The 23,563-nt window shown below is 52.0% G+C and overlaps 6 protein-coding genes across 6 annotated transcripts; 5 read left to right on the forward strand and 1 right to left on the reverse strand.

Moving 5' to 3' along the window:
* Positions 1-2,476: 2,476 nt before the first annotated feature.
* DSM5745_02289 (E3 ubiquitin-protein ligase SSM4) lies at positions 2,477-7,169 on the forward strand (the record flags this gene model as incomplete). The annotated part of the gene is made up of 2 exons (XM_026744305.1): positions 2,477-5,588; positions 5,638-7,169. 2 exons carry the CDS (start codon positions 2,477-2,479, stop codon positions 7,167-7,169), a joined length of 4,644 nt encoding a protein of 1,547 aa, XP_026607468.1.
* A 777-nt stretch (positions 7,170-7,946) lies between these two features.
* DSM5745_02290 (DUF1932 domain-containing protein) lies at positions 7,947-8,956 on the forward strand (the record flags this gene model as incomplete). Its single annotated transcript, XM_026744306.1, has 2 exons — positions 7,947-8,728; positions 8,803-8,956. 2 exons carry the CDS (start codon positions 7,947-7,949, stop codon positions 8,954-8,956), a joined length of 936 nt encoding a protein of 311 aa, XP_026607469.1.
* Positions 8,957-10,156: 1,200 nt separating this feature from the next.
* Positions 10,157-14,080, forward strand: DSM5745_02291 (uncharacterized protein; the record flags this gene model as incomplete). The annotated part of the gene is made up of 1 exon (XM_026744307.1): positions 10,157-14,080. The coding sequence occupies one exon, from the start codon at positions 10,157-10,159 to the stop codon at positions 14,078-14,080; it is 3,924 nt and encodes a 1,307-aa protein (XP_026607470.1).
* A 1,077-nt stretch (positions 14,081-15,157) lies between these two features.
* On the forward strand, positions 15,158-16,747 carry DSM5745_02292 (uncharacterized protein; the record flags this gene model as incomplete). Its single annotated transcript, XM_026744308.1, has 1 exon — positions 15,158-16,747. The coding sequence occupies one exon, from the start codon at positions 15,158-15,160 to the stop codon at positions 16,745-16,747; it is 1,590 nt and encodes a 529-aa protein (XP_026607471.1).
* Positions 16,748-17,960: 1,213 nt separating this feature from the next.
* On the forward strand, positions 17,961-21,845 carry DSM5745_02293 (uncharacterized protein; the record flags this gene model as incomplete). Its single annotated transcript, XM_026744309.1, has 2 exons — positions 17,961-21,372; positions 21,442-21,845. The coding sequence occupies 2 exons, from the start codon at positions 17,961-17,963 to the stop codon at positions 21,843-21,845; spliced, it is 3,816 nt and encodes a 1,271-aa protein (XP_026607472.1).
* Positions 21,846-22,222: 377 nt separating this feature from the next.
* Positions 22,223-23,479, reverse strand: DSM5745_02294 (uncharacterized protein; the record flags this gene model as incomplete). Its single annotated transcript, XM_026744310.1, has 1 exon — positions 22,223-23,479. One exon carries the CDS (start codon positions 23,477-23,479, stop codon positions 22,223-22,225), a length of 1,257 nt encoding a protein of 418 aa, XP_026607473.1.
* Between the last annotated feature and the right edge of the window lie 84 nt (positions 23,480-23,563).

A 23,563-nucleotide genomic window follows, 5' to 3' on the forward strand; every position in this document is an offset into this window, starting at 1 on the left:
TGACGGCCGACGTATAGGCGAAGCGTCCAATAGGAGAAGTCTGGTGTATTGAGAGGTTCGCCTTGATCGGCGGGAGAAAACTCTGTGGGGCACGTGACGCGCTAGTCCCAAACCGGCATGGCGTGGTGCCTCAGGCACCCCCCGTGCCGACAGAAAATCTCACGAACCAGAGCTCCGCTTAATCTCCGGTTCTTTGGGAGAGTTTGGCGCCAAAGTTGTCTAGACTCTAGAGTGTTGACCACCACGCTAACAAACTCTCTGAACTTTCACATGAGAGTTTTAGATTCTCCCCATCCTTCATGTACGTTTGATCGATTTGATCTTTTTATTGTATACACCCACTAACCTGAACATAGCTTTGCAGTTTACGCACATTCTCCTACAAATTTCTCCGAATTGGCTGTGGGACAACGACGAATACAAGCTGTGGATCATGCAATTATGGCTTGAATTTACGGAGAGAGAGAAGGTGAAGCATCTGTTCGAGCCAAGCCCATTTGAAGTCTTAAGCAAGACCCTGAAGAAAGCTGTCCAGAAACGTCTATCATCAGCCATTTCGGCTGTCACTGCTTGACTTTCGATCCTGGAGCATCACTACGTGCAGTCCGTCGAGATCTTGATTCGCGAAATTCTGGATGACGTCTTTCTAATTCCGTTTCGCCCAAGCTGGAAACAAGTGCCTCTGTCAAAGGCAGAGGTCCAAGAGATATTCACCAAGGTCTGCACGAATATCAAAGCTTCCGCTTTGGCAGAGCACGGAGTCAACGTAACCTTTGCAATTTTGAGTGTCCCGGACTTTTTTCAATAAAACATTGGGTGACCTCGCGGTTGAAGATTGCGCGAGGGCTGGTATTGAGACTGCGCATCCCAGGAAAGCTCTCCCACGCTTATTTCTCGAGTTACAATTTGAACCCCGGGATTCCGCGGAGAGCTTCGGTGCTGGCCGGCTAGTTTCATGCCTGTATTCAGCTGTTGCAGGCGCAGAAGCACCGTGAAGACAACTTCCGTGCACCATATATACCGCTACCAGCCTTTATGAGCCAGAGACACTTGAAGCAACTGAGCACTGAGCTTATCGAACTGTACCCTGAGCTGCAAACACAGATTTCTGTTGGCGCTGACGAAGAATATCTGTCAATAGAGATATCGACGGCGAGAATGCAGCTGAAAGACCGCAACCCGGTCGTAGAATTTCTTGGTCTAGCTGATACGCAATCAGGGCCAGTAGTTGATTATGATCTGAACGAGCTCACGCTGCAGCTGGATTCCTGGTGGGTATATGGCAGCTTCCCCGACGGCGGGGTGAAGCTCACAATGGACCAAGTCCGTAATAAAGACAATGGATATGTGGAATTCCTCGCACAAGACATTCTCACCTATCTTCCGTTCATGGGACTTTAGGCCTTCCCCGCCCTTTTTCTTTCGCTCAAGCATCAACTCACTGACTCTGTCCGCCGCAGAGCACCGCACAGGCGTTGAGTCGCTTGAACTGGAGAGAGTCGATTGTGTCCTGATCATCACCGACTACATTGACGGAGATCTGGTGCAGCGTGCAGTGAGGGAGGCTGTAGGAAACGACATCCCCATTTTGGGTGGAACTCTGCAGAATATCACCATGGCCGCAGAAGGTGCTGCGAGACTTGCGTATTACTGGAGAGAGAACTTGCTTCGGCGAGACGAGGTAAGACAATGGCGGGAGAACAGATCCAAAGATAGACATGATGAGCTCTAATAGCTTGCCAAACACACCGGAATGGACTGAAGGCGCTCTGTGACACCAACTATGAAGTATGAACGAGTTAGTTTTAGACTTCAAATCCCCCTAAAATTTAGCCTTGCAGACTACCATATGTATGAAGATGTATGAAACAAAAGGCACCGGGCCAACATCTGGTTTCTCTTTTTTTTTTTGTTGAGAATTGTTTCTAGATCTCGTAGGTACTGCATGGAGTACCGCCTCAGAGTGGACAGATCGAAGAACCGAACTTATTGTAGATAGGAGCGTCTAGTCACACTCAGCATGTCAAAGTGGCCACTTGAGCGTTCGGGCAGCCTATCTAGCTCACTGATTTTTATTTGACTCGAGCTCGTGTGATCGACTCGAAGCCGAGGAATCAAGACACGAACAAAGAAAGCTCTCACGTGACCAAAGCCCAGAAATGCGGGCGGAGTAGTTGCTGAATCATCATTCGTCCCCAGGCACCTTTTGAACATCACCCATTATCATGACTTTCTTATAATACTCGACAATCGCCACAAATTCTTGTAAGCAATACTTGAGCTGCTCAGATCCTACGCCTTCTAGCTCTTGCTACCAATCCCGCACCCTTCTCACTGCGATCCCTATAGTCGCTTACTGAAACGCCGACTCTTGCGTCATTACCGGACCAAATATTTCGTCTCCGAATCATGGTAACCGACGGCGGTTTTGCCTGCTGCTGCTGAAGGCGACAACGCCGAACATCCTACGACGAAGATGGACTTCCCGGGCCGCCTCCTCCGCGAGCGTTCGAGCTCCGCGGCTACCCACGATATAATGAACGATCCGACTCATGATACCGGGAAAGGGAAGGAGAGGGAACATGAAGAACCGGATACATGTCGAATCTGTCGCGGAGAGGGCACGGAACAGGACGAGCTTTATTACCCCTGCAAATGTAGCGGTAGTATAAGATTCGTCCACCAGCCTTGTCTGGTGCAATGGCTGGCTCATTCTCAGAAGAAGCACTGCGAGCTGTGCAAGACTCCTTTCCATTTCACAAAAGTGTACGACCCGGATATGCCCGAGAGTTTACCGACCCTTCTGTTTATGAAACAACTCTCGATACACTGCATTCGCACTGTTGTTACGTGGTTCCGCTGGGTTCTTGTTGCCTTCGTCTGGCTCGGATGGCTGCCCTGGTCTATGAGGGCGATTTGGAGAGCGCTGTTCTGGCTCGCTGATGGCCGTTGGTCAAGTGCCGATGCCTCTCAGCAAGGCTATCACGGTCGTAACATGTCTACTCCTTTCAACAATGCAACACTAGCCATGAGCTCCGTGGCGTCCGAACCCAGTTCGGGTGTGGGAGAATCCACCCCGTCAGTGTTTGAATTCTCTACGGGTGAGCCTATATTGCTCAAGCTAATGAGGAAGGCGTTCTCTACGCTTTTATTTCCCGCCATGTCAACAAGCTTTGGCTCTAGCAATTCCTCCAACGTAACGACGACCCCACTCAGACGTCGACCATCTTGGCTTTCCGATGTCAAGTTTTTGAATACACTGACTCCGTCACCCACCATCAATAACATTCTCATCGATACGCTCGAGGGCCAGCTCATCACATTGCTAGTTGTGGTCTCGTTCATTCTGGTATTCCTTATCCGAGAGTGGGTTGTTCAGCAACAGCCCCTCGACAACATTGCGGAAGGGGAGCGGGAGGCGGCAGATCAGTTAATAGCTAACCATCGTCCCCAAGTTGAAGCTCCTGAGCCTGAACCTGAACAACCTGAAGACCTGTCAGAAGAAGAAGCCCCGCAAAATGGACTGGATGATGTTCATGACGACGAAGCCGCTGATGACAGGAGCACAGCATCTGGGCAGCCAGACGAGGAGTCCTTAGACATTGACTCATCCCAAACTATACGTGATTTGCTTGTCGGAGCCGCTGGTGGTCCTGTTACGCCTCGAAGTCCCCAGGTCGACGAGCCACGTTTCACCATCAATATGGAGTTATACAGGGATTTACAGCGCCGTTCTAATGGCGATCTTGAAGAAATGTCAAAGATCATTCGTGAAGAGGGTCGTATTGAAGAACTTGTTTCGGGCCACGCACCCAAAAGACACGCGCAGTCGTCCAATGGCTACCCACGCTCGCGTCTTTCTGATTCCACCAATGCAGATGCAGAGGCTATGGATGAGCCGGCTGTGAATGAGCCTCATCCCGCTTCGCCAAATTGGTCTTTTGCCGCGTCGCTTCCGCATCGGGATGACTCTGATTCTGCTGTGGCCAATAGTTCTCATGCGTTTTCGAACCAATCGGAGTTTCAGCAAGCCTTGGCGCCAGATATTGAATTCAACGAGAATGAAAACAGGGAAGGAGAGACATCTTCGGGCGCAGCATTGATGGCGGAGAGCGGCGGTAACGGAGCAACTGGCGTGGATGCGGCAGTCGTCAACACTGACTCAGCTGAGGAAGCACGGAATATGTCAGACGCCTCGCAAACCCTGGTCGAAGATGATGTGGGTTTGGCCCAGCGAGTCATAAATTGGTTCTGGGCCGACGTTGTTCCTGATGATCCTAACCAGGGACCCGAACCTGACCTGGAAGAAGTAGTGGCTGATGAACCTGCTGTTGACGAGCCTCTGGTACACCCAGACCATGACGATGACCTAGACGCTGATGCCATGCTAGCAGAGATTGACCCGAACGATGTCGATGCGGTTGAAGAAGCCGATGACCTCGAGGGCATTTTGGAGCTCATTGGCATGCAGGGTCCCATCTTCGGGCTATTGCAGAACGGGGTCTTCTGCGCGCTATTGATCTCTTTCACCGTGGCTGCTGGTATATGGCTTCCGTACCTTGCTGGGAAGGTTGCACTCGTCCTTCTAGCACACCCGATACAGTTCATCCTTGGTGTCCCTATGACGGCGATCTCGGTCTTTGCGGACGTGGTCATTGATACCCTCATTGGTAGCTTGGGATATATCATGTACTGGACGAACGCTATTGGCAAATTGGCTTTTAGTCCTTTTGCGGCCATTATTTCTCTTGATGAATGGACGAAACCAATCGCCAGCGCCTCATTATCGCTCATTGATGCGAGCAGCCAGCGATTGAGCAGTGTGGCCAATACTTTCTTTGTTTTCCATGAAGCCGATGTCCCCATGTTCTCAGTACTCTCCCATTTAGCTCTGAAGATTCATGAAGCACGGATAGCTTCATTGTTTCGGTTGGCTTTCCTGCTTGGCAAATTTGTCCTCTACGATATTCCGCTGCAAATTGGACCGTTAACGGTCACCAAGTTACTCTTTCTCACCCAAGACTCATCGAGTGCCCGCAACCTTCTGAATTTGGCTCTAGGCCAGGTTTATGATGCCAGCCACGATATCTACGCCCGATTTTTCCTGCCCCCATCAGCCTGGGTCAGTGCGGATATCATAGGCATCTCGACAGCTGATGGTACGATTGACTATAACCTAGCTGTGTGGGATACAAAAGATCGCACTATTGCTATATTCATGGGCTACATTCTCGCTTCCGCTATCGGACTGGTTTATCTTCGAGCAGCTCGGTTTATTTCGGGCACTGACGGAGGACAACGTGTTGAGGGTATGGTTGCAGAAGGACTTCATCAAGCTGGTGGTGTGATGAAGGTCATCCTCATCATCGGCATTGAGATGATAGTCTTTCCGTTATATTGCGGCGCTCTTCTCGATGTAGCGCTGCTGCCTCTTTTCGAAAATGCTACGCTTGCGTCGCGGGTCGAATTTACATCAGCATATCCATTGACGTCCCTTTTCGTGCACTGGTTCGTCGGAACCTGTTATATGTTCCACTTTGCCCTCTTTGTCTCCATGTGCAGGAAGACCATGAGAAGCGGTGTCCTGTGTAAGTCATTATCATCGATTTGTGAGACCTCTGCTGATGATTATTCTAGATTTCATTCGCGACCCTGATGACCCAACCTTCCACCCTGTGCGCGATGTACTTGAGCGAAACATTACCACTCAACTCCGCAAAATCGCTTTTAGTGCTCTGGTTTATGGCGCTCTCGTCATCGTCTGCCTGGGCGGCGTGGTCTGGGGTATCTACTACGGCTTCGATGGTGTTCTTCCCGCCCATTGGTCGTCTACAGATCCGGTCCTCGAGTTTCCGATTGATCTGTTACTATATAACTTCGGAATACCCCTCGCTATCAAGTTCTTCAAGCCCTCTGATGGTTTGCACAGCTTATATAGATGGTGGTTCCGAAAGTGTGCCCGCTTCTTACGGCTATCGGACTTCTTCTTTGGTGAGAGACATGCTGACGAAGAAGGCCGGATTTCTCAACCGGATGACAGTACGTCTTCTGATAAATCTGCGACACAGAAGATTGACAGGCACGTATCCTTTGAGAGAGTCCAAACAAAGAGGGACGGGAAGTTTGTCAGAGTCCCGGCTTCCGACCAAGTCCGTATCCCGAAGGGAAGCCCTGTATTTGTGGAAGTAAATGAAGCAAACGAACGAATTGATGGGAAGCCTGACACTGACCAAGGACTTCATGGCCGACTCAATAACCAGTTTACCAAGGTTTACATTCCTCCTTTCTTTAGGAGCAGAATCGCGGCCTTCATCTTCTTCATCTGGATGTTCGCCGCCGCGACCGGGGTGGGAATCACCATTATTCCACTGATCGTCGGGCGCAGAATCATGTCCTACTACCTCCCTGGCGTACCCGTCAACGACGTCTACGCGCTATTCGTCGGCATGGGGGCTGCCTGCTCTGCTGCCTGCGTCATGTTATCATGCCGGGCTGGTTTCCTTGTGATGACGGGCCGCTTAGGTCCGTATCTACAGTCTCCCGAGCAGGTGATTCGTACAGCGATGGGCGCCTTACTTAATGTAACCAGTGTTCTATATGTTGTGGCGTCGTTCTTGATCTTCCTGCCGTCGATATTTGCCCTGGCGATAGAGCTCTACCTACTGGTTCCGGTCCACACATATGCCGGCCACGAAAAGGATCACGTCATCCACTTCATCCAGGATTGGACCCTGGGCGTGCTCTATGTTCAGATGGCAGTGAAATTGGCTCTGTGGCACACTAGGTCCCGACCAGCTGCAGTCCTCAAGGGCATCTTCCGTGATGGCTGGCTGAAGCCCAATGCCAAGCTCACGACCAGAGCTCTGCTCCTTCCTGTGACTCTTCTTGCTCTGGCGGCAATCACGCTACCGCTCTCCTTTGGGTTTGTAACAAACATGGTCTTGTTCTCTTCCCGTCCAGAGCTGCAGCCCAAGGTCTACCGCTATGCTTATCCTGTTACGCTAGCGGTGGGACTTGTGACCTGGCTCGCTTACCTTGTTTGCCGCCAGGTCGAAGTGTGGAAGGTGAGCATCCGAGATGAATTCTTCTTAATCGGAGAACGTCTACACAATTTCCGCGAGAAGCGAGCAAGAGATGTCGGTGTATCTCGGCGGGTGATTACCGGATGATAGCAAAGGCTATCCGCGTCCGCTGGATTCGCAGTTATCTAACTTTAGTGGCGTTGGTTTGCTTTTTTCTTCTTTGTACATTTAGGCGGTTACTAGACGAGAATCAGATTGATCGATAAATGGTTGCGTTGCTCGGCCTTCAAGTTGCAGTGAATTATGGTTACTGCCACAGCGATTTGTAGATGCAGAGACCGATAGCCAATGTCTTTACTCACAGACTCAAACGGTAGGCAATGTGGCTCGTAACTCCCTACAAGGAGAGCCTAAGGAGAGCCTTCAATTAGTATTTCAAAGATGTGCAGCAGCATCACCTGGGCACATCATCTGGGTCGCCAACTTGGGAGTCTAGAACTATAAAACTTCGGCAAGCCCTAACTGCCAAGACTTGTGGGAGAGGTGCACCAGATTAACATCAGCCCACAAGGAAAAGAATTGGTAGGATTTGAAAGGGCTGAATGATGCTGCTTACAAGACCAATTGAGCGTAGAATCTCGATGCCAGCATAGCGCCTACTGTTCGAGAATTAGAGCTCCTATAGCTGCTCAGACTGGATATGACGCCATCGGACGGGTGAGGTTGATCGAGACAATCGCCCCGCGTCAACCCCGCATTGAGGGAGATAAGCAGCTCGGGCAGATGCCAGATTCAACGTCTCCCTACTCACGAACAACACAGGATCTCTCATCCGATCAGTAGCCATGGCCGACCAAAAGCCTGTAGTTGGCGTCCTGTCCATCGGCGAAATGGGGCTTGGTGTTGCCAACCTCCTTGTCAGCCATGGATACCGCGTTGCGAGTTTTGCAGAAGATCGAAGGCGAGATGCCAACGTTCTACTTGAATATAGAGCTGGTAGCTAACATCCCACTTAGCGAGCGCACCCGAGAACGCGCTCAATCGATCAACATCCAGCTCTGCCCATCAATCAAAGACCTCGTCTCGCTCTGTTCCGTTATCCTCTCCATCGTCCCACCAAAGGACTCTTTCGCAACCGCGCAGCGCATCCACGAGACCATGTCCGGCTCGCCCTCGAGGAACCAAAACCAACCGCTCTACTATCTCGACCTCAATGCCACGGCACCCTCGCTGACAAGAGAAACCAACGACCTCCTCAGCCCCAATCCAAACATCGTTTACATAGACGGCGGGATCATCGGCGGGCCACCGCGGCGAACCTCGACAGCAGAAGAAGATAAATGGACCCTCCCTTCGATAGTTACATCTGGTCCTTCTCTCCCCTCGAACCCGGCATACACGCATCTGCTGGAGACCTTGAACATCGAGCACATCTCCCCATCCATTGGCGCCGCCTCAGGATTAAAGATGTGCTTCGCGAGTATGACGAAGGGCGTCTACGCGCTGGCGATCCAATCGTTCGTGACGGCGGAGTCGATGGGCGTGTTCCCTGAGCTGAAGCGGTACATGGGGGAGCATAACCCTGGCACATTTGAGATCGTCAACAAGGGCGTCGTCGGGATGCCGCCGAAGGCGTGGAGGTGGGTTAACGAGATGCAGCAGATCGGCGCGATGATGGAAGAAGAGGGTGGGTTTGAGAGGGGGCTGTGAGTTTATTTCATCCATTGCTCTTGGTTGGTTTGCGGATGGGAAGTCTAACGGGGTACACTTTGGCTTCTAGGTATGAGGAGATCGGCGAGGTCTATAGGGTCGTTGCGGAGGATACGGCGCTTGGCTTGGAGCAGACTGGACGGAGGGAACGGGGGACGACGGTGGAGGATGTCGTTGCTGTGATGAGGGAGGGGATGAAGAGGAAGAAAGAGAAGCTGGAGTGATTCAGTTGGCGGCACCGGAGATTAATCAGTGCTTTTTGTGAAGGCTGAGAGCTCTATAATGAACTTTGTTCCTGTTTACTCGGGAGGTAGGTTCTTTGCTAACAACAGCGTTGTGGTATACCCTCTGGGAGAGAGTAACGGTTTGGCTACCGGGTCCAACGAGACCATGGTATATGCATCAATTTACGTGGATATCATCCCCTCAGACCACTTTCAGACTCTCCATATTGTTTCTCCGCCATTTCTCTCAATGTTAATCAGTGTATAGATCGATCGGGACGCCTGACGGTATGGAAAGGAAGAGACGATGCGAATTCCGGGAACGGGAAGCTGCAAATCGAGTAAGGACTCAGCATCCGGACTTCTTGAGAGGCTTTCTGACTTCAGATTCCTGCAGAAGACTTGTGGTTTGTCAATCAAAGTCTCATGAAGCATGTGTGTTACAGGAAATACCCTGCTTGCCTGCTAAGCTTTGAGCTGCATCATCACTCAATCTTGCCGTCTCATGGCTTAGCTCAGGATTTTAAACTGCAATAGAGCCTCGGTTGCTGTCTATCTCCAGACACAATGAAAAAGAACTAGCGTCGAGCTCCGAATGATATGAAGGAACAACAGCATACACCAGCCGAAAATACTTGTCACATTGATTTAAAGACAAGACAAAAATGTTCTATGTGCATTCCTGCTGTGCTTAGGTGTGTTGTCACTGTCAATCTGTGGTCCAAAAATGCACCAAACTCAATGGGGAGGGTTTTCAGTGAAATCCTCTTCACCAGCACAGTCTGCGAATCCACCTCTTAGCTTCCAGACTGCTCCAGAATGCCTTGCCCAAGCTCTGATGTTTGGAAGGCCTGTGATCATTCACTCTAGGTCCACTTTATCAGTGCTATTGGCAGGAAACTAAAAACATGCGGACATTCACAGCAGCTCCATGCAGAACTCAGCCAATCAGGATGCTTTACTCAGATGTCAAAGCAAAGCCTAGAGCGAGCCTTCATTCACTCCAGCGTGAATATTGCTGGGCTCCAGCTTCTGGCCCTGCTCCCAGACTTCTCGCATCCCAATATAAGAACCTGCTCATCCCCGGGCCAAATTCTTTTTGATTTTTTCCTTCCCATCCCTCTTTTCCTTCTATCTTCATACTCTCTTCCTTTCTTACCAATTGAACTCTGATTACACGCATTTTCGCTTCCTGCAACCATGCGGCTGTCCACTTTGTGGCATGCCTGCGGCCTGGCTGCTGTTGCTGCTCCTGCAGTAGCAGGTGTCCTTGACCCAGGCATGACTGCCGTGTATGACGTTTCGGCTTCCACGGTCATCACTTCTTATGTCCTTTCCCCTGTCTATATCACTTCTTATGCGGCGACTGATGGCCCTGACGGCTCCACCCCCGTGTCTACTGGCACCGGTGCTGCTGTCTCAACCACTTCTGCTTCGGTCTCGTCAATTTCCGATCCTCTTGGCTCTACTTCTTTGGTTTCTGTCCCTTCGGTCTCCGACTCTTATGGTCCCAGCTCTTTGGTCTCTACCTCTACTGTTTTGAGCCCTATTGTTACCACCTCTCTTGGGCCCACGACTTTTGTTACTGTACCTTCCACCACTTCTGCCTCGAACCCAGATGTTCTCACTTCTCTGGGCTCGAGCGTTGTTACGTCCAGCTCTTCCGGTACTAGCTCTGTGTCCACCAGCTCGCTTGATCCCAGCCCTGCTATCCCCAACACTAGCACCGCTGTCCTTACCACCTCAAGCACCAGCATTGTATCCACTACTAGTGGTGATATTCCAACCACTAGCACGGATGTTATTTCGAGCTCTGACACCAGTACGGAGGCTATGTCGACGACCTCTTCATTGACTTCCTCTGTTCCGCCAGCGGATCCTACTGTCACCCTACCGACTGTGCCTCCTTCTGACACCCTTTCAACTGAAGCTCCACCCTCCGCTACCCCTACACCAGGTAGCTCATCTTCCGGTTCGGTCACAAGCACTGTCTCGATAACTCAGTCTACGTCTACTGGTTCTTCTACTTCTTCGCCACTGGTTTCCGTCACTGATGAGCAATCGACTTCCGTGACTAGCCTCACCTCGATTACCACAACTGATGAATCTGGGTTCTCAACTACTATCGTCCAACCGACTACTACACCCGATCTCACTACTACGGAACCGATCCCTGACACTACAAGCGTGATCCCTCCCCCTCAAACTACAAAGCCTCCTGGTCAGGAGGACGACGACGAGGAGAATGATGATGAGGAGGACGATGAGGAGGACGATGAGGAGGACGATGAAGACGATGAGGAGAATGATGAGGAAGACGATGATGACCAGGAGAATGATGATGAAGACGATGAGGAGAATGATGAGGAAGACGATGATGACCAGGAGAATGATGATGAAGACGATGATGAGGACAACCATGACGAGGAGGACAACCATGATGATGAGAACAAGGACGACGAAAACAAGGATGACGAGCATCAGGATGACGAAAACAAGGATGACGAAAACAAGGATGACGAGAACCAGGATGACGAGGATGAAGACGAGAACGAGGATGAGAATGACAACACATCTACCACATCTACCCCCTCGGAAACTACCACCACGACATCGTGTACCTCTGAGATAACCGCATTCTACGTCACTGTTCAGTGTGAGCCGACCTCGATCACTATCTCGGACTCTACGCTCTCGACCACGACTTGCAGCCCATCCACGACGTTGACAACCACTGGGTGCTCCGTCACCGATACTACTACGACCGTCACGAAGACTTCATCTTGTACCGAAGAGACGGCGAATCAAGTTACTGTCCTCTGTGAGCCGATCTCGACTGTCTTGGGTAGCTCGACCATCTCAACCACCACATGCTACCCAACCACCACCATTACAGCCACCGGATGCTCCGTCACCGCCACTACTACCACTGTCACCAGCACCCCAACTCCTTATCCACTATGCAAGGCAGACTCTTGTGGCAATTCATGCCGCAGCGAGGGAAAGGGAGGATATGTGCCTATCGCGACGCTTGACTGCAAAGTAATCCCAACTACCACGTTGACTGCACTACCTGCTTCGAGCATCGTTGTGGCCCAGACTCCTATACCTGTTCGCCGCCGCGCAAATGGCCCGGTGAAACGAGACGACGATCCCTCCGACGACGAGCCCTCTGACGAGGAGCCCTCTGACGAGGAGCCCTTTGACGAGGAGCCTTCTGACCACGAGCCTTCCGACGACGAGCATTCCGACGATGGTGATCTCTTAGGTCCTGTACCCCTGGACAATGACAATCCCGAAGACTTGTTGGCGGTGTACCGACTTCTCTCTGAAGCAAATCCTTTCTCTGATGATTCTGTAGGAAATAGATGGGCTCCGGTTGATCGCGGCACCGCAACGTGTGCTGAGTGGTGGCCATTTGATCCGTACGGCCAAAAGCTTGCGCGGATGGCAGCCGGCATGCGAGATCTTGAAGGATGCACCGCGGTGTTTATTGTGTCGGTTAAGGGGGCGTACATCGCGCATATTTGGGAAGACCCCGTCTTTGCAAATAGCTACAATCGCCAACTTTCAGACGTCTCTGATTTTTTAATGCTATCGCTTGAACCTCTCCTGGGTCGGCTTATGTTTAACACGGATGGCAATCAGTTCCCTTGGATTCAACCACCGATCCCGGAACTTATTGGAACGTCAGACGCCCCAGGGCCACTTCACCCTTCGAATAGCCCGAAGGTTTATGTTATTTCACCATTTGACGCCAATTACCTCGAAGAAGACCAGGAACCGCGGATCCTATATGCGGAACGAGCTGCTTATCTAGCTGAACAGCTCACTGGGTACTTGTATGAAGGCTTAGTACCAGAAGGACTACACGGTGAAGTTCATGGCTACGTCCGCGCATTGGGACGCCAGTTAGACTCGAATGATGATCACTTTGGAAAAATCGTCCTCGATGTCGCACCGTATCACCGTTACGAACTGGTTGACCACCAGCACTACAATCGAATCGGTGCTTATCGGCTGTGGATACAAGGAGTTCAGGCTGCCCATGTGGAGTATTATGCCCAATACAACGCTCTTATTCCTGTCCCCGGTCAAGTGCAACGACGAGATGTCACACCCGAGGACGAGGAAATATGTCTAACTCCCTCTGGCACCAACCCACCAGGACAGCCCCCGGGATTCACCCTGCCGCCCTCGCCAAAGGCCACAGGAGAAACACTCCCTCAGAATGCGTCTCTCGTCAGCGAGATCCAATGCTACGAGCTACCCTTCTTTGTTCCATCTAAGCCGGACAAGGGCAAGGTTGAGGAAGTTGCAGAATATTGCCGAGATGGACGACATGTCAGCGACCGCGATACAGAGCTCGGTCCTCACGACCCACCTATCGAGTACACCCTGGCTTCCGGCAACACACCCGAAACCGCTAAGCCGTACTATGTTGTCCGGTTCGAATGGGAAAAAGACTGTCAAGGGCCAGCCCAGAATGTCCACCATCCGATGACCGGCCACAACTGCCACCAGCTCATTGTGGACATCTTCAAGATGGAAACCTGCGATACGTACAATGGTTACGGTGGCTCTATCGTCGTTGGATGCATTCGTTATAGTGCTTGGTTGAAGGGTGATGAGGATAAAGACGGCGGAGACGCGAACTCTGGTGGCTCTTCGGCCCCTCCAGCTGAAGAAGGCAAAGTTGGAGAGACCCTCCCATACGACAAGGGACGCATCGGCGAGACGCTTAAGACGATTGACACCACCCCAATCCACGTTAAAGACGATAGGCTCATCGATATGCTTGTGGAGAAGTGCGAGAACGGCGGTATCGGCAAAGATGACATGAGCCTTGGGCCAGACTCTGCGCTCGTGTACACAGTTAGTCTTTCTGAGGGCGCGACCGACTACTACAAGACTCACATTTACTGGCAAGACAAGTGCGAAGGTCCGAATCAGAACCCGGTGTACCCGATGGAGAAGCTTTCCTGTAAGGACATCACCAAAAAGAACTTCAAAAAGGATTTCGTCGAACCGGGTGGCTACGGCATTGGCGGATCGACCCAGGTTGGATGTCTAGTCTACGATTCCTACATGGCAGGCTACCCTATGGGAGAGATCGTGAGCTAAATGGCAAAGGCCAAACTTGGTCCAAGTGGGCACATCTCACTTACACTTGAATTTCCTTTCTATCCTGTTTCTTTTCTTTTGTTCAATGAGACTTGACCATGTATGCTTGTGGCTCTTTGTTAGCTCACACTTTGTCTACACCTGTCTCCAAGATTTTTCCTGTGTTGTGATCGTACGAATATACGATCTTCATGTTACAATCGTCGAAATTTCACGAACCCATTGAATCTCTCAACTACCGAGCTGCATTACGTAGACGTCAATAACTACTTGAAACTCTCAAAGAATGTAGAGTAGAGCAGGATTGAAGAAGTAAAGTACACCAAGTCTAATATAGGCCTCGGTGTAGAAGCTATAGATCTTATCATCGCCAACGATTCATGGCTGACGCTGGATTCATTCCCATCCGCTTGAAAGTAGTGCGAGACGCCTTGAGACTCACTTACGTAGGGCAACGACCTTGCGGCTTCTGCAGGTCCACCCTCCAAGAAAGGTAGTGTAACAGTCTACCTAGCATATCCGGCGGCAAAGCAGCATTGTCGAGGCATTACGAGCCTTCAGTAAAGTGAGCTAGACCACCGAAAAGCTAAGAATCAGGTTTTCATTTATGAACGCGCAATATGGCTGGTTTAGCTCCAGAATAGAGGGTTGTTATATGATACTCGTTTCGATATTTTGCATCATTATATATATTTATATATCGACTGCATCGCACGGCCCTGATCCCAGCATAGCTCTCCGCCCCTGCAACTTTTCCAATCCTCATTCTATGGACGTATAGACTGTATTTAGCCCAGTAAAATGAGCAGGAGCTCCTGGCTGGTAGAGCCAAGTTCATGCTGCGTCGTAGTGAAGACCAAGTCGGAGATTCCCCGCCATGTTCGGATGGTTAGCCGAACGATCGTAGTCAGCCGAGACTGCGGAGTACAGCGTCTCCAGATTTCACTGCCATGGACGCCCCTTGCATCACAGTTACCACTCTATTTGCATAAGAGCATCACCTGGCGGCTCGGTCCTCTACTCACTCCCCTGGAACCGTCAGCTTCTGCCCAGCTTGCATCTACAGTCCTTCGCACCATGCCCCCAACCCCAGCCCACGCCCCAGAAGCCGACGTCCTAGTCATCGGCAGCGGCAACGCAGGCCTCTGCTCCGCAATCTCAGCCTCCGAGTCCGGCGCCAGCCGCGTCCTCCTAATCGACTCGTGCCCCGAAACCTGGGCAGGCGGGAACTCCTACTTCACAGCCGGCGCCTTCAGAGCGGTGCACCATGGCCTGTCCGATATCCTCCCGATAGTAAACAACGTCGAGGAGGAGAAAGCAGCGAATATAGACGTTGAGCCATATACGGCAGCGAACTTCTCAGACGATATTGCGCGGATCTGTGTTGGACGATCCTATCCTGATCTTTCGAGGACGCTTGTGCAAGACAGCAACGATGCAGTGAAGTGGCTCGCAAGCCACGGCGTGCGGTTCCAGCTGAGCTTCAACCGCCAGGCCTATGAGATCGATGGGCGGATTAAATTCTGGGGCGGGATGTGTCTGAAGACGCAGGATGGCGGGAAGGGCCTAATTGAGGATGAGCGAGCAGCAGCAGAGAAACTGGGCGTTGAGATTCTGTTCAATACATCAGCGAAGCGTCTCATTCTCAACCCCGCAACCGGAGGAATCCACTCGGTGATCGTGCAAGAGACGTCGCGCTCCAGCCCTGGCTCCGGCTGGGGAGAACGAGAAATCCTCACCAAGTCCGTCGTCCTCGCCGCAGGCGGCTTCGAAGCGAACCCGCGAATGCGAGCGCAGTTCCTCGGTCCCGGCTGGGACTTTGCACACGTCCGCGGCACACCATACAATAACGGGTCGTGCTTGGAGATGGCGATCCGCGACGCCTCCGCAAAGGCAGCGGGGAACTGGTCGGGGTGCCACTCCGTCGCGTGGGACGCGAAAGCGCCGCCGAATGCAGGGGACCGGATTATCTCGAACGAGTTTACGAAGTCCGGGTACCCGCTCGGGCTTATGCTCAACACTGAGGGGAAGCGGTTTGTGGATGAGGGCGTTGATATGAGGAATTATACGTACGCTGTCTTTGGGCGGGCGATTCTGGCGCAGCCGGGGCATGTTGCGTTTCAGGTTTGGGGGGCGGATATGGTGCCTTGGTTACGTGGGGAGGAGTATAGGGAGGAGATTGTGGAGAGGATTACGGGGGATTCGTTGGAGGAGTTGGCTGGGGAGTGTGCTAAGCGTGGGCTGAGAGACCCAGGGCAGTTTTTGGATACTATTCGGGAGTATAATGAGGCTGTTGCGGCGTTTCGGGAGGAGAATCCGGACCACAGGTGGGATCCGGCTATTAAGGATGGTCTCTCTACGCAGTCGACTGGGAAGAAGCTGGCTCTGCCTAAGTCCAATTGGGCAACGCCGCTTACGCGAGGGCCGTATGTCGCTGTCAAGGTGACCTGCGGTGTGACCTTTACGTTTGGTGGTTTGGCTGTTGACCACGAGACTGCGGGCGTCCTCTCGTCGGCTACGGATTCTCCTATACCCGGGTTATACTGTGCTGGTGAGATGCTGGGAGGATTGTTCTGGGATAACTATCCTGGTGGCAGTGGGCTGACGTCTGGGGCTGTGTTTGGTCGGAGGGCGGGACGTGCTGCTGCTGCTCATGCTCGCGGATAGAGTTCGTCGATACCTGACATCCTCGATATGTTTGGTCGGATTGTATGTCCCATTCACCTAGTCTAGGCTGATAGATTTCTTGTTGGCGGAAGAGCAGACCGAAACAACATCTGGCCGCTAGGCATCTCAATTTGCTCGCCGTCCTTGACCTGTCTGCTGATAGTAGCTCCAACGTGCGGTGCATGTATGACAGCAGGATTATACATCTAAGGCATGCAGTGAGCCTTTTGTTCTAGCCCAAACCATAATCAAGCTGATAATCTTCGGCGGCCTCAAACGTCCTGCTTGTTTGTACTATGTAGGCTCCAGTCCGGTACAATCGGTAGTATCCGAAACTTCCCCAAAACGAGGGAGGCCTCTGAGTTTTTGGGCTCTTTGAACCCACAAATGTAGACCAATAATTGTCACAAGGGTGAGATATTGGTGTGCACTTGTGGCATGTAGAGTTCAGTATTGATCACGGGTCAGTTTTTGTCCTTGTGAAAGTGAGTGTGCTTTGAATGGCAAATCCATGACTGGAGCCTCTGGAGGGCTTGTATGACGGGTTTGAATCATGATAACCAGAGGCCAGGAGCAGTTGAAATGGTAACTGTTCTGCCTATCAGTCAACAGTAACAATCAGGACTCAGGAACTAGTCCTCAGAGGTAAACCGTGCTCCACAGCCATCCCCGGATCTTGAAAATCATATGGTACGGTGACAATGGATCTCTGATGCCTCCTGATTTTTTGAAGCCTGCTAAGCACTGACTCTTGGGATGGGCTTTAAAAACGGCGACATCACTCCGGAGTATCCAGATTCCAGACAGGCAAGACAGGCAAAGATCTGATCTGATCTGGTGTGGTGGAGGAGTTGCCAGACCATTGCATCTGATTGCGGGTCCAGTGGGTCCTGGCTACACTGAGTCAGCACATCAAAGTGGTTGCCTGCCACGTGACTTGTCAGATCTGTGGCTTGGCAATGAGGCTTTGCTTCACTCGCCACTCCTTATTGGTTAGGCAGCACAATTCCCTCCCATGGCCATATTCTTCTTCGAACCTGCTCCTCTCTTGCAGCCTGCTCCTGATTTCCTCATCTATCGCCGCTGTGCTGTGTTGCTAGTACTTTCTTCCCTCGCTCTTACCAGCTCGCTCAGCAACAGCGCTCGCCTCTGAAATGTTCTGAGACCAGCCCCCGCCCCCGCATCCGCTCGAGTCGTTTCCGGTCTCGCCAAGATGTCCGTACTCCCGCACCACGGGGGCTCATACCTCCAGCGGCGCCTCACGAAGCTGTACACCGACACCAAGGCTTCCTGTGAGAGCATCACCACTGCCTCCAATGCCATCGATAACCCCGAACTCGTTTCCATCCACCGCGAATTCAAGACGCAGCGAGATAGACTTCTGGCATGGGGTTTGAACTGGAGCGATGCGAACGCCGCTCAGCCGAATGATATCGACGAGTCGCTGACCCAGGCTGGGATTGACGATGTTGTGGAAAGTGTCATGTCAACGATCCAGGATAAACTTAGCGAGGCGGAACGGTTGCAGAACAAGGGCGCCTCTGATTTACCTCCGAAGGGAGGGAAAGCGGATTCCCCTGCGGGAGATGGCCTCGGTGGATTTTCGAACAAGACAACATGGACCAGTGACGAAATTGCTCGCTCAAAAACGCTTCTGACCGAGCTGACGGGATATATCGACGTTCTTTACGACGTTTCTGGTTCACGCCGCAATATGACCGCCAGCGCACAGCCTTCGGGTCGTACCCGGTCTTATCCTTCTCCTCAGGTCGGCAATCCTGGCGGTGATGTCGGTCGCGAAAAGCTTCGAGATTCCAAGGCGTATCATGGTGCGTCTTTTGATAGTGCGCGGAAGCATCAGAGTCCGCAGTCGTCGCTGTCGAAAGAAGCTTTGGGATACTCTTCTTTCTCGAATCTTCACGACATTACTCAGTCGCCCGTCTTCGAACAACCCATGTTAGAGAGAGCTTTTAATAAAGCTGCTCCTGTTGAAACGAAGAGCTATCTGATTGACCGCTCGGCGCTGCAACTCACTGGTGCATCCCACGAGAACAACCCGCCTCCGTATGAGATGGTCGCAGCTTCCACCAACTCTCGAGTTCTCGGCCGCATGAAAACCTCGGCTATACCCTTTCGCCACAAAATCACGGAATCTACCGTTAGCATCCTTGTTGAATACACTCCTATGGTGCTTGATTCGTCTTCCAATCCACCTTCGCCTGAGAATACGCGGCTGGACAACGTGCACCAGACACTTGATCAGCTCGTCCAGAATGCGCGGGTCTCTCACCTCGCACTATTGAACTTCCTTGGGTACTATATCGACCGACCCAATGCCCGCTACGCCTTTGTTTACCAAATGCCTGTTGACTATTTTCCGTTCCTCCAGAACCCTACCGATCTTCTAAATGACCTGAAGCCTAAGCCCTTGGTTTCGCTTCTCCAAATGGGAGAAGACTTCCCTGTACCAAGCTTGGAGACTAGGTTCCGTCTGGCTTATGACCTCCTCATGGCTGTAATGCAGCTCAGAAGTCAGAACCTTGTCCACGGAAATATCAACAGCAGCAGTGTTCTTATTTTCCCCGGTTTGAACTCGAATCAAAACGAAGTCGGACTCACTGAAAACCTTCGCCGTCCTTACCTCACATCCTTCGCTCAATTTTCGGGAAATAACCCGTCTCCCGAACCACTTTCTTCGAACATGTATCGCCACCCCGACGACAAGAGGATTATCGACGACGATGCGGCTTGGTCCTACGACCTGTACTCTCTCGGATTAGTCCTGATGGAAATTGGCCTTTGGACACCCATCAGCCGCCTTTGGAAGTTGAAATACGACAATTCTATGTTCAAGCATAGGTTGGAGAGTATGTACTTGAAGAAACTGGGTCCCAAGTGCGGCAGTGCGTATATTCACGTGGTTCAACTGTGTCTTGATGCCCCAAATTTCCACCTCTCAACCCAGCCTTTTGACGATTTCAACCTGAGAATACCCCAGACATTCCACTACCCGGTCTTGGATCTCTCGGCACCAGAAGGCACTTTTTCGTTCTCTATGAACTTTATCTACACCTTGTGCAAAATAGCTTGGTCTTGCTGCAGGATTGACATTTTTTCCGCCCCAGCCGCTGAAGAGTTGGACGATTGTCTCCCCCTGGCACTTGTTCCTGGCTCCGAAGCAGACGCTGCAAAGCAGGCTGCACGAGAATACGAGGGCCCCCAGCAGGTTACTCGATTCCGTCAGCCATTGGCCGCGGCTCCAGCTCCAGAGATGAAGTTGATGAAGGTTGGGCTTGAGGAAAGAAAGCTGAAGAAGCGGACATTCAAGAAGCTCACAACCGTCGAGATCCCTCAACATCACCTGGACGAATGGAACTTCAAAATGCTGCCAAAGTTGAGAAAACTGCTGCAGAGGATTTTGAAGGACTCGTCAGAGTCTTGTGGTGTTACTCTCATGATGGCTGGCGACGGGTTGGAAAACGCGAGAACCACAATCTTCGTGACTTGCGCGAGTGTCAAAAAGGTCAGAGCGGCGTTGAAGAGGTACTTTCCCCTCGAAGACAAAGAGGATTGGGACCTGATTGTGCTCCGCGGAGACATTGAGCGCTCGAAAGTCCCGCGAAAGAAGCGTCGTCGGCCTGCGAGGACTGGTCCTCAGAGCACCCTTGAAGTTCCTCCTTCTCCACAGGACCCGAATCCCTGCTTTCAGCCGAGGCCTCTGTGTGGTGCATCTATGGGCGCCTTTATGAACGAGGAACATTTTCCTCCGGTGTCTTACGGAGGTGCGATCTTAGTTGATGGCATTCCCTATGGTATGACAGTCCACCATATGCTCGAGGCTCCTAGCGACCAAGAGGATGCGGAGGACTTACATGAAGCTCTGGAAGAAGCCCCTCTCCGATCGTCGGCTGGAAACTGGTCTCGCGACATGGCCGCTCAAAATGCGCAGCCCATGTACGCATGGGGTGATGATGCTTCCTCTCAGCACAGTCTCGAATTCGAGGTTTCAGATGACGAGGATGGCGATGACTACTACGATGACTTTGCTCTCTCTGAAGGCTATTCATCAGACGAGGGCGAGGACGACTTTGGTTACGATGATGATGACAGAGCGTCAATTGGTGACACGGCTGGCATCGAACCTGGAGAAGAACCCCCGGTTTTCGTGACTCAACCCGCCATTGATGACGTTCGTGAAGATTTCTTTCCATGTCCTGAGGACAGAGACGACGAGCATCTCGCTTCCCACACTTTCGGATATGTTCACGCTTCGTCGGGCGTTCGGCGCTGGACGCGACAGGGCGTCAAGCATGAAATTGACTGGGCTCTGATCAAGATCAATCAGGATCGTCTTGACGCGAGAAATATTGTCTACGACAAGCCATCCGCATCTCAGCTTGCGCAAGTAAGGCGACGACCGGGCGAGCCGATGCCACCGCTGCAACGAAACCCCATCCTCTTGAACGACATAGCGCGGTTTGAGGAACTCGGTGGCCTCAATGTCCACTGCTGCGGCCGGACCAGCGGATTGCAAACAGGACAGATCTCAAAGGCATTGACCATGGTGAAACTCCACGGCCGGCATACTTTCTCCACAAGCTTTGGGGTGGACGGGAACTTTGGAGGTGAGTGAGTGCAACTCAATGCCGATCTACTCTTTCTTTCCATTTGTCTTGTACTGACTTGCGTATTAGTTCCCGGTGATTCTGGCGCTTGGGTCTTTGAAAAGTCCACTGGCCGCGTCTGTGGAGCTGTCCTGGCATGGTCCGAGACACTCCGAATTGCATACATTGCCCCAATGGAGATCTTGCTGGAAGACATCGCTCGCACGCTCCATGCCACAAATGTCACGCTTCCAGGCAGTCCAGGTGAGTCTGTTGCCTATGCCATGCAGCATCCTATTCCGCCCAATCCCAGATACCTCCGTCCACCCCCATTGCCGGATCAACTTCACGTTGATTTCAGCCGACAACTGCATCTTGACGATCCAAACGTTGGCACCGTGAACACCAGTCGTGGACTCAGAGACCCATACCAAAATCTACCTCCTATCCTCACTCCGGGCCCGGGTCGTAATCTGGAAAGACAGCTTGCCTAGGCATTCTGTCTCGAAGCATTTCCTCTCCGCACCCCGGTCTTGAATGTGCCCTCATGTTTGGGTACCTCACTTCTTTTCTCCTGCATATACCCCATTTACTCCATCACTTTGTCGTTGGCTGCGTCTTTCTACCCCAACATGACCGTCTCCCTCACGACCTGTTTGCTTTTGAAATAATACCCCCTATGTAACTTGAAACGACAGAATCAATAATGAGAATCAACCCCGTTGAAAATTGGACACTTGAAGAGAATCAATCACGTAGATACCCGAAATTATAGATAGAACTAAAATGGGATGGCCACACACGCACATTACCCACCCAGACCCATGATCCCCAGCCTCGTCAGTCAACCAACGACCGTATTGACAGCGGCTTACCTCCCAATCCTAAGCTGACCATACTCATCACAAACGACACGTTCACTCACATGACAAAAGAACCCCGTACTCGTCGAGGACGTAATATCAAACCCACCCTCCCCCCGCCAAACCCTCTCCATCTTCTTCCGGAACTCACTCTTCTCCTTCCCATCCCGGATCCGCAACTTCTCAAAGAACACATACGACGCATAGAAAATCAGACTCGTCCGTCCCTCGCGCGGTCCAGACTTCGACAGGAACGAATTCAGCGTCGTCCCCTGCAACGTCCTATCCTTGTTGCCCGCGCGGTCGGGAAACGTCTTCGAGATCTCCCTGCAGAATGCAGCGCGTGTCATGAGCGGGTCTTTCAGGACGGCGCGGATCTTCTTGCGCACTTCGTCGCAGGTGTCGTAGACTTGCACGTCGGACGTTTCTTCGCCGGGTAAGGTAACAGAGCTGACATCGTATTTGCGCGCGAATGCTTCCTCCTTCTCCTTCTTGCTCATTGCAGCCGACGACGCAGAGGCTGAAGTTTTCGTCTTCGGCTTCTTCGCCACTGGCCCTGTCACCGTCCCATCACCCTCCTTCTCTTTCTCCTTCTCTTTCTCCTTCGCAGCAGCAGCAGCCTTCCTCTCCTCCGCCCTCTTCCTGACTCCCTCCTTCCTAGCCTCCTCCTTCTCCTTCCTATCCAACCCCAGAACCTCCCTCCTCATGAAAAACCGATGCGCATTCGAGAAGCACCACGAGCCATCGCCCTTCCACGTCCCACTCTGCTTCATGAACTCGTAGTACGAGCGCGAGGACACGCCGATCGCGTCCTGGAACGCCCCGACTTTCATCTTCTTGTCTGTCTCGACGAATTTGCGGATCTTGGCGCGGATCTGCTGGCAGCTCCATTTTGGGATGTCGTATGCTGGGTCGTCTAGGTCGTCATCATCCATTCCTGACTCGGACGAGGACTCGCATTCTGGGTTGGGAGTGGAGGTGAGGGGTGGGTTAGTGGTGGGCTTTTTGGTATTTATGTTGGCGTTGGAGTTGGCGTTTTCTTTGTCGGATGAGGAGGTGATGGAGATGATGTCGTCGGTGTCGGGATTGTCTATGGGTGCTTTGCGTTTCTTGGTAGCTGGAGACGAGAGATTGGCGGGGCCATCTCTCTCAGCGGCATCGGCAGTCTGGGTCTGTTTGGCCTTTTCAAGATACATTTGCGCTGGAGTCAGGGCGAGGCCGTTGGGAGTCATCTCTGCTACTAGAGGTTCATTAGGCGAGGTCATGGTGGATGGTTTAGTAGGACTAGGTAGGTTGGCGGACGGTGGTGGAAAGGGGCTAAAAGTTAACAAGCCTGCGGCTGGATTTAG

The sequence above is a fragment of the Aspergillus mulundensis genome (assembly GCF_003369625.1).
Source record: "Aspergillus mulundensis strain DSM 5745 chromosome Unknown scaffold_1, whole genome shotgun sequence".
Classification (NCBI taxonomy): domain Eukaryota; kingdom Fungi; phylum Ascomycota; class Eurotiomycetes; order Eurotiales; family Aspergillaceae; genus Aspergillus; species Aspergillus mulundensis.